General features: G+C 36.8%; 1 protein-coding gene across 1 annotated transcript; it reads left to right on the plus strand.

Annotated features, from left to right (window-relative positions):
* Positions 1-1,616: 1,616 nt before the first annotated feature.
* On the plus strand, positions 1,617-5,311 carry LOC140835882 (uncharacterized). Its single transcript, XM_073201294.1, has 8 exons — positions 1,617-1,652; positions 2,241-2,510; positions 2,991-3,092; positions 3,223-3,342; positions 3,632-4,084; positions 4,394-4,715; positions 4,809-4,885; positions 5,255-5,311. Exons 1-8 carry the CDS (start codon positions 1,617-1,619, stop codon positions 5,309-5,311), a joined length of 1,437 nt encoding a protein of 478 aa, XP_073057395.1.
* The last annotated feature ends 5,306 nt before the right edge of the window (positions 5,312-10,617 follow it).

Below are 10,617 nucleotides of genomic sequence, written 5' to 3' on the forward strand. Positions count from 1 at the left end.
GAAATTCAATTAATCCCATAATGGGTCGAACCATGTCCAACAAGGTTCGCTTACGACGTTCAGAAACACCATTCAATTGTGGTGTTTCTGTTAGAGTCCACTGTGAGAGAATCTCATTCTTTTTTAGATAACCCAAAATTTCAGCACTCAAGTATTCTCCACCTCGATCAAATCGAAGTGTCTTAATACTTCTTTCTAGCTCTTTTTCTACTTCAGATCCGAATTCTTTGAACCTTTCAAATGCTTCAGATTTGTGTTTCATCAAATAAACATACCAATACCTCGAATGATCATCAGTAAAGGTAATGAATTAGAATTGCCCATATTTTGTGCTAACACTTAGCGGGCCACAAACGTCTGTGTAGGTCAAATACAGTAGGCCATGTGCACGTTCCACATTTCCATTGAATGGAGTCTTGGTCATTTTTCCTTTTAGACAGAACTCACAAGTAAGTAGAGAATTTATGTTTGACAACTCAAACATGCTTTCTCCCACTAGTTTGTGCATCCTTCTTTAGAATGTGACATAGTCTAGCGTGACATATTTGTGCGGATTTGGATCATCTAACTTTCTCTTGTTTGTTGTTGAAATCGTGTTTACGTGGACATTCACTTATCATTTCCAGAACATTTCTGGCGCATATAATTTCTTATGTCCAGACTTCTTGCAGTGAAATAAATATGTTTTGACTTATAGGGCTTTGTAGGCCCTTTAAGTGTCCTTCAGAGTTTGCCTCTTATTGGGATTGTTTTTCTTGTGAGGGGCAGAACAATTCTTTCCCTTACCTTGTGGGCCATTTTACGTCTGACGAGAGGCCCATTAGAAAAACAATAATTTCTTGTTTTATGGTGATCTCATAAGTTCTAAGGGTATTTACTAGCTCTTCAAGGCTATCATCTATCTTATTCAAATTGAAGTTCACCATAACCCCGTCAAACGAGGAAGAGAAAAGCAACAAAAAGACATGAGAATTAGGGTTTTGCAAGACCGCACCCGCGGTCATGCAATTGTGGATTTTTTCAAGAAAAGCCGAAGCTACAACGCACTCGCGGTGCAACCCAGATCGCACCCGCGATGCATGGACAGAAAGTTGGCAAATTTTATTCGAAGCAAGACTGCACCCGCGGTGCGAGAAGACCGCACCCGCGGTAGTGTGACCGCACCCGCGGTAAGAACAAGACCGCAACCGCGGTCGTCATTTTTTGAAAAATAAAAACCATGCCGAAGCATGAGCGCACCCGCGGTCTAGACATGAGCGCACCCGCGGTGCTGCATGCGAGAGATCCACCTTGATGCTTATGATGACACATGGCATACATATATATAGAAGTGTCTTCATTATTCCTCATTTCAGCAGATGACCGAGAAAGGTAGAGAACTCTTAGAATTATTCAAGTTTCTTCAAGGCTTTGAAGTTAGATTTCTCAAGATTTAGCCATCCGAATTATATTCCGAGTTAAGATTTGGATTCCTCTCATCACTAGCTTCAAATGGGTGTAAGTTTCTTTATATTCCTGCATGAATTAAGATATTGATGTTGGGGAAATGCTGATATGCTTGTAATTATATATTCTGGGGAGAATAGACATCGTAGCAACGTAAACGGATCGAGAAAATGATGCCATACGTGATTGTTATGAAATTTCAGATGGTATGAGTCGAGATAATGCAGATTTTGGGGAGATTATGACTTTGTGATTGATGTGATGAGTGGTGGATAATCCACTAACTATTATTGAGAGATTGGTATCAAAAAATCATGCCATTACACTACTGAATTGTATTGAGATTGAATTATGAATGGTATAAGACTCGCCTTGAGTTATGTCTTGATAGAGTGTATCTTTATATTGTCATTTCAGATTGACATCGGTAAGATTCGTCTTCGAGACCTCGACATCAATAACGGTTTAACAAGAAAAGTATAATGCATGTTTTGTTTGGGGAGATACAACTCAAATGAGATCCCATTTGAGTTTCCCAACCAAAATCACATACTAGATTTATTGTTTATCTTGCAATATGATTGTGATTTGTTTATAGACATATATTCAAATCTTTTGAGATAATTATGCTTTGTTTACAGATTGTTATCCATTGCATTTAAGATATGGAGTCTTGACAGAATAGTCAAACTTCTAGACGTTCGGTGATATCACAGCTTAGGGGAAGATCAGTCTCCTATTATAGATGTAAGATTCCTTTGATATCTGTTTTGTCCATGACTCGTTTGTTGCAGAAAGGAGCCGAATGTTTCTTGGTTTATGCGATTGATATTTCAAGGTCAGTACCTAAATTGGCAGATATTCCAATTGTCAGTGAATTTTTAGATGTATTTCCAGATGAGATTCCAGGATTTCCTCCAGGCCGAGAGGTTGAGTTCAACATTGAGTTGATGCCAGGTACACAGCCTATTTCTAAAGCTCCTTATAGGGTGGCGCCAATTGAACTAAAGAAACTAAAAGAACAACTTGAGGATCTATTGGCTAAAGGATATATAAGACCAAGTGTTTCACCTTGGGGTGCTCCTCGTGAAGAAGAAAGATGGGTCTATGAGGCTTTGTGTCGATTATATACAGTTGAATAAAGCCACAGTAAAGAATAAGTATCCTTTTCCAAGGATTGATGATCTCTGTGACCAGTTGCAGGGTTCTTCAGTATATTCTAAGATTGATTTAAGATCTGTATATCATCAGTTAAGAGTTAGAGAGGCAGATGTGCCTAAGACTGCTTTTCGTACCAGGTATGGGCATTTTGAATTTTTGGTTATGGCTTTTGGGTTGACCAATGCACCTGCGGTATTTATGGATTTGATGAACCGTGTGTTTCAACAGTATATAGATCAATTTGTTGTGATCTTCATTGATGAAATTCTTATTTATTCAAAATCTGAAATTGAGCATGTCGAACACTTGAGAGTTGTACTGCAGATTTTGAGAACTGAAAAGTTGTATGCTAAATTATCCAAATGCGAGTTTTGGTTGGATAGATTGGTTTTCCTTGGACATGTGATTCGAGTGATGGTATATCAGTTGATCCGAGTAAATTTGAAGCAATCATTAATTGGTCTAGACCGACATCAGTTCCTGAGGTACGTAGCTTTATGGGAACTTAAGCATAGATTGACTAGTGCTCCAGTTCTGACTATTCCATAAGGTGTAGGAGGATTTACAGTGCACACTGATGCTTCACATCAAGGATTGGGTTGTGTATTAATGCAGCATGGCCGTGTTGTTGCCTATGCTTCACGACAGTTGAAGCCACATGAGTCTAAATACCCAGTGCATGACTTGGAACTAGCAGCAGTGGTTTTTGCCCTTAAAGATTTGGCGTCACTACTTGTATGTGGAGAAATTTGAGATATTCAGTGATCATAAGAGTTTGAAATATCTCTTTTCACAAGCAGAGTTGAACATGAGACAGAGACGTTGGTTAGATTTGTTGAAAGACTATGATTACGAAATAAAATATTATTCAGGAAAGTCTAATGCAGCAGCCGATGCTTTGAGCAGAAAAGTATGTAATATGTCCTTGGTCACTAGCAGTGTATCTGATTTAGTAGAAGAATGTTGTCTTTCTGGTTTGGATTTTGTGGTAGATACGCAACCTGTAAGAATATTTATGATTCAGGCAGAACCTGAGTTGTTTGTCAAAATTAAAGAGGCCCAAAAATTAGATCAAAGCATTCAAAAATCAGTTGAAGTCGTCAGATCAGGACATCAATCAGAATTTCAGGTCAATAATGAGGGTATTTTTTTTGTGAATGATCGTATTGTAGTTCCTAATATTTCAGAGTTGAGGATAAAGATTTTGCGTGATGCTCATTGCAGTAAGTTCAGTGTACACCCTGGAAGTAAAAAGATGTACAATGATTTGAAGAAACAGTTTTTCTGGAAAAAAAGTAAATCTGACATAGCAGAATTTGTATCTCGTTGTTTGAATTGTCAACAACTGAAAGCAGAACGAAAGCGACCAGGAGGTCTTCTGCATAGCCTTAAAGTTCCAGAATGGAAGTGGGACCATATCACCATGGACTTTGTCACGAAATTGTCCAGGTCGTCGAGGGGTTGCGATGCAATTTGGGTTATCGTTGACAGATTAACCAACTATTCGTGTTTCATTCCTTATCAGATGACATATAGGCATGATCAGATGGCCAGATTGTACATCAGAGAAGTTTTGAGATTGCATGGTGTGCCTAAATCCATTGTATCAGATCGTGATCCCAAATTTTCTTCTCATTTTTGTCAGAGTTTACAAGAGGCCCTTGGTACTCGTTTGCATTTGAGTACAGCATATCATCCTCAGGCAGACGGACAGTCAGAACAAACTATTCAGACATTAGAGGATATGCTGAGAGCTGTACTGATGGATTTTGGTATTGGTTGGCAGGATTCATTACCACTTGTCGAGTTTTCTTATAACAACAGTTATCAAGTGAGTATTGGAATGTCACCATTTGAAGCACTATATGGAAGGAAGTGTCGATCTCCTTTGTATTGGGACGATTTATCTGAAGCACCAATTGTAGGACCTGATATGATAAGAGATATGATAGAGAAGGTGAAATTGATTCAGAATCGTATGCGAGCTTCTAAGGATAGGCAGGCTAATTATGCAAACATCAGGAGAAGACCGCGAATTTTTGAGAAAGGTGACAAAGTTTTTCTGAAAATATCTCCTTTCCGTGGTACAGTTAGATTTGGAAAGAAGGGTAAATTATCACCGTGATTCATAGGTCCGTATGAGATTTTGGAACGTGTTGGTGATTTGGATTATAGATTAACTCTTCCTCTTGCGTTATCAGGTGTTCATGATGTTTTTCATGTGTCCATGTTGAGGAAATATCATTCAGATCCTTCTCATGTACTTCCACCCGATGAGGTTGAGTTAGATCAAACTTTGAGATACATTGAGAGACCGATTCATATTCTAGACAGAAAAGATAACAACTCAGAAATAAATTGATACCATTGGTTAAAGTACAGTGGAACAGATATGGTGTCGAGGAGGCAACTTGGGAATTAGAAGATAAAATGAAACAAAAATATCCAGAGTTATTCAAATGAAGTACGCTTCTATTCTCGGTTTTAATTTCAGTATTGATTATTATATGTTAGACTTGAAAGAGATGATTGATTTCGAGGACGAAATATATTTTTGGAGGGGAGGAATTGTAATGCCCGAATTTATATATAATATGACAGTAGTTGTGATGGTTCTTGGCTTTACGTTATTGTAATGATGTTATAGAATGGAATAGATAATGGATGGGTAGAATCAAATGTGGAATTTGAGCTAAATAGGTGATGGAAGTGCAGAAACGGTATGAAAAATGTGGCAGTAGTTGTGGTTTTTAGCATAATGTTTTGTATATTGATCCAATTGATGTGAGGCCACTTTCATTAGAAAGATAAGACATAAGGCTATAACTTTCCAGTTTTGAGTTTGGTCAAATCATTAGGGAAGACGAGCCAAAAGTGCCCCGAAGTGTGTCGTGCGTATCGTCGTTCCTACAATGACACATGTTGGGAGAATGGGCATAACTTTTTACTCATACCTTCCATTGACCTGAAATTTGGGTAGATTCAAGAAAAAATATAGGGCTACAACTTTGTAGTTTACCACTTTCGCAAATTCTGAAGTTAAAAATGCGTTTTGGACAGAATACGGCGCGCCCCTGCGCCAGAACCCGTATGGTGCGCGCCCCTACACCAAAACACGTGCCATGGCGCCCAACACTTGTACAAAAACGTGTTTTGAGGTTTGGATGGTATATATTAGATTGGGGAATGATTTTTGTATCATTTTTTTCTCATCCTCATTTCTCTCCATCGGTTTAGAGCTAGGGTTCCTAATTTCTCCTTCAATCCAATTTCTTCCAAGACATTAATCTTTGATTGAAGCCTTAATCTTTGCTTGGAGATTAGAAGTTCTTCTCCTCAAGAGTTTAGAAGCAAGGTAAGAAAGCTTATTTCATTGGGTTAGTGATTGAAAGGAAAACAATGGGTTGGTTGGTTTGAGTGTTGAGGTAAAGTTGTTAATGTAATGGCTGATGATATTGTATGTATTGATATTTTGGAAAAGAAATGGAATTGTAGAGGAGCCAACTCTTTAGCACGCACGTCACGTGTTTAACAAAATGATTCAAAGAATGTTTTATGTCATATTACGGTTAAGAAATGATATGGATTCTTTCTTTACAAAATTGTTGGGATTTGAGTTTTCTTGAATATCCAAATTGCGGATCTTGATTCGAAGCATTATTGAATTAATTATGAATTTTGTACAGAAATTGCTCTGTTTTGATAAGTGATTCGAGTTCTTGAGTTATAGTAGATTTCAGAAGTTCAAGACTTTTCACCTACACATTTCGATCTTCCTTTGGTAATATTTGAAAGGTATGTTACGGTCGGAAACATACAAGGTAAAAGTATCATTTTTATTTTAATTTGAAAATTTTATGGATTTATGAATTACTTGTGATTTGTTGATGATTGATCTTTTGAGATGAGCATATTATGATATTGACTTGATTTGATTGAAATGCATCATTGCATTGCATATTGAGCCACGTGTTGATTCAGATTTGATATGGCGAAGGTCGCCTTGATTTATTGATTTGTTGGACGTATGGGGCTATAGTTGAGTTGGCATAGTGTATGCGGAGGTCGCTGCTATGGCCTGAACACTCTCTATAGGCACACCATACTCCTGGCATTGTAGAACACATCACCTCACCTCGAGCGGATGAGTCGGTGGATGTTGCTGGGAGATTCTCTTCCCTTGGGTACCCTATGACCAGATGATTCACTTGATCTTGAGATTTATTGATAGCCCACAGCTTCTGATCATGCATTGCATTATATTGCATCTTTATGAATTTATATGAACTATGTGAAATTTTAATTCTCATATGTTATGGATTGTATCATACTGGGTTTATACTCACCGGCATGTTGGCTACCTCTTGTTTTCATGTGCTTGACGGTAGGTGAGGCGAGGCTTGGGATGCCAGAGTCCAGTTCCAGGCGAGGAGATACGAGTTAGAGTGAGATTCTCGGGTTTTAGGAGCTATTTGATGATGTTTGGATTACTTGGGTTCACTACTTTATTTTGGCATGTTGAAACTTATATTCAAACATTTGAGACCTTTAAATTATTTTGACGATGTTTATGTCAATTTGTGAGCAACAAATTATATATTTTACTTAATCGTTTGGTTTGTTACATTTATAATTATTAGTATTAATGTCGGACCCGGGGCCCCACAATGGATATCCTATGTGATATCATGTGTATGTAGTTTGAAATCTCTGATCAGAATATGGTGGTAATTATGAAAGGGGTTTCATAGATTACACCATCGATGCAACTACAACACGACACATAGTATCGATTCATTGAAAACTCTCGATATACCAATCGTTGTCGAATCGGTCGGGATATATGAGTTGAAGGGATTGTACTGTACGCTAACCATAATTGAATGGTTCTTGCAGGCACTATCATTTGATACCTAGGGAATCATGTAAGCGATGCTGCTAGGCGTTTAACATGATTGGTTGGGTACTATCAGACTTGAGTTCTGACGTTCTTGTTATCAAGGAGTTGATAATTAAGAATGGGGCAATTGAGGTATGCTCGTATAAGGATATATTTAGTCCGAATCACATGGAGATGTGAACCCACGGCTAGTTGTATCAATGAACCATTGAGGGCCACACAAGTACTAGCTTTCTAGATCCCGTTGAAAAGTAAAATAGTTCGATGTTTTGAACAGCTTATAAAGGAGTTTATAAGCATGAGGAAAAATAGAACTATGAATTCTATGAGGGAAATATAATTTTTAATTTATGAATGTGTTCTTAAATTAAAAGTTGGCCAAATAAATAATGTATTTGAAAATTGTGATTTTCATAAACATTATTATGGACTAAATTAAATTAATTCAAGTGTTGAATTAATTAAAAACTAATGGGCCTAGTAGAGTCCAAATAATTAAATTAATTCAAGTGTTGAATAAATTAAATAACATTGGGCCTTGTAGAGCCCAATTGGAAATAATTATTTAATTAGTGAGTTTGAGTAACATCAAGCATTGTTTAATTGGGCTCAAATATATTTGAGACAATTTAAATTAAAAGTCCATGGGCCCTTTGTAAATGTTACAAGCCCACTTGATTTGCATGCTTGGGAGGTGAAAGGTTGTGGATTATTTTTGATTAAAAAATTGGCATGGCATGCAAAATGTTGTCTCTACTTTTTCAAACACCAAGAAAAGCAATCCCTTCACCCTCCCATCTCACTTTGGCCAAAATTTGCAAATAAAATTCTCCCAAAATTTTTTTCTTCAAGTAGTTGAGGAAAGAAAACTCTTCTCAAAGAAAAATACCATACATTTTCTAGTGCAAGTGTAAGGTGGATCTTTTAAGTTTGGTGGTGGGCTTGATTTTGAAGTAAGGAAGCTTGTATATTTGTCTTGCCTTGAAGAGCTTAGTTGAATATCAACTAAGTTGGAGCCATCATCAGTCTCAAGAGATTGATAGGTAACGATTTCTCAACACCCTATGAATGTCATAGTTGTGTTTTTGTATATGTTACATGCTAGTACATGAGGTGTTCAAATTTTTCTTTAAAATTTTCGATTTTCATGCCTTGAAAACATTTTTGAACTTCCGTTGCGCATTTGAACACCTAAAATCGATCCCCTTTCAAGCCAAGCTTATATGGACCCTTAAACATGTTGAAAATCGTCCCTTCCCATAGTCCTACTATGAAAACCCCTTTATGCATCATAATCATGAGTATAGAAACACAAAAACTCAAGTTTTGTTCATGTTATGCTATAAAAACGAAAATATACAAAGTGTATCATATTTTCCATGCAAATAGGATTAAACACGCATAATATTATTTGAATGGTGCAAAAAGAAGGTATAGAAATGTGCCTTTACGAAAAAAGAACTCGAATATTCGATAATCGTTGCGTGGAAGACATTGGGCGATTGGAGCGACGGTTCGATTGTTTCTTTTGCATAAAAGTGGCGTGAATCGATAGTGCTATGTATGGCGAAGGATCGGTGATGGCTGAATCGAAGGAAACAAGCCAAAAGTCGAAGTCCAAGGCTATAAGGTTCCTCGGCTGTTTGTGTGTGTATTTAGTGTGTGTTTTAGGTGTCCTTCACAAGAATTGTGTTGTGTGCGTGAGTTTGCCAACCTTGGGTGGAATAATATACATACTAATAATTAACTTAAACATAGTTTAGGTTTAAGTAAAACAACAATAATTAATTGAAACATTATTTAGATAATTAAATTAACCCAAAAGTTTTATTTAAAACTTTAAATACCATGATCAAGATAAACTCCAATTTAAAATATTGATTGTTAAAGAATGATTCGGGGGTAATCGTTGAGCTATAATAGCTCGGTTTTTGAAATATTTAACACCGATGAATTAAATCGAGTTGGTTTTAAAACCAAGCGGAAGACACTCAAAATAATCCTTCATAGAAACCGATCAAATATTTTGTAAATGATTTAAAATATATGCAAGTTGAATGAGTAAAAATATTTTAGTTGAAGTATTTTATCAAACACTTGGTATCCAATATTTGATATTTGAAGAACACATAAAATGCTTCAACAATGTATCTTTAAAACAATGGAAATGATAAGTAAATGCAATAAACAAATAGACACGAATTTAGTTATGGTTTTTTGAATATTTCAAACACTCCTATGTCACTCTTCTTCCCCATGGGAAGGATCCACTAGAAGACTTTGATTTATACAACTCTTTGTACAACCCCATTCAGCTAGGACATACACTACTGCCTAACTGAAATCCTAGCATTCAAGATTGTAGGCAACACCTCACAATTAGCATATTGTTTAATGTCTCATATGCAAAGACTACATACACAAGTTTATTGTCTTTGTGCAAGACTCACTCAACTAAACTTTGAAGTTCAACTCTCTTATATATGTGTGAGTGATTGTGTGTGAGGAATTTATCCTTACAGTGTACATCTCACATGTATCCTCACACAAGGGCTTGTGCTCTCAACTAGCTTATTTCTTCATGCTAACTTCCCATGCTTTGAATCCTATTCAAAATCTCTTGTTTCATCTTCAAGATGTTGTATTTATAAGCTCCAAAAATGATATATACGTTATATACAAGAATATGACCGTTTGAAAAGTTTCTGTACTGTTTCTGAAAATGCAACGGTCAAATTTTCCTTGCTTTACAATTTCCCAACTGGTCAACTCAACGGGTCGTTCAGTTCAACTGGTCAGCAGCTGGTTCAGTTCAGTTCAGTTGGTCAGCTACTGGTTCGGTTCGGTTCAGTTGGTCTGGTTTAGTTCAACTGGTTTGGTTCAGTTTCAGCTGGTCTGGTTCAGTTCATTTGGTCAGCAGCTGGTCCAGTTCAGTTGGTCTAGTTCAAGTGGTCTTCAGCCGGTTCAATTGGTTCAGTTTCAGCTGGTGTGCTGAAATCATAGGCTTATTTTAGTTTGTGCAGAACCAGTATCTTCTTTGTCATTTATCAGCCTTTTAAGCTTCGATTCAAACTTTGACTTTTGAAGATGATTTGTAGATCATGGTCTTA

Source organism: Primulina eburnea, chromosome 7, assembly GCF_022965805.1.
Source record: "Primulina eburnea isolate SZY01 chromosome 7, ASM2296580v1, whole genome shotgun sequence".
Taxonomy (NCBI): Eukaryota; Viridiplantae; Streptophyta; class Magnoliopsida; order Lamiales; family Gesneriaceae; genus Primulina; species Primulina eburnea.

Excerpts from the sequence above, each read along its gene's own strand:
- LOC140835882 (XM_073201294.1), top strand. The coding sequence starts at position 1,617 with ATGATGCCATACGTGATTGTTATGAAATTTCAGATG. Across the intron at positions 3,343-3,631 it reads AAGATTTGGCGTCACTACTT|GCAGAACCTGAGTTGTTTGT; the intron begins GTATGTGGAGAA and ends TTTATGATTCAG. Across the intron at positions 4,085-4,393 it reads GGGGTTGCGATGCAATTTGG|GATTCATTACCACTTGTCGA; the intron begins GTTATCGTTGAC and ends ATTGGTTGGCAG.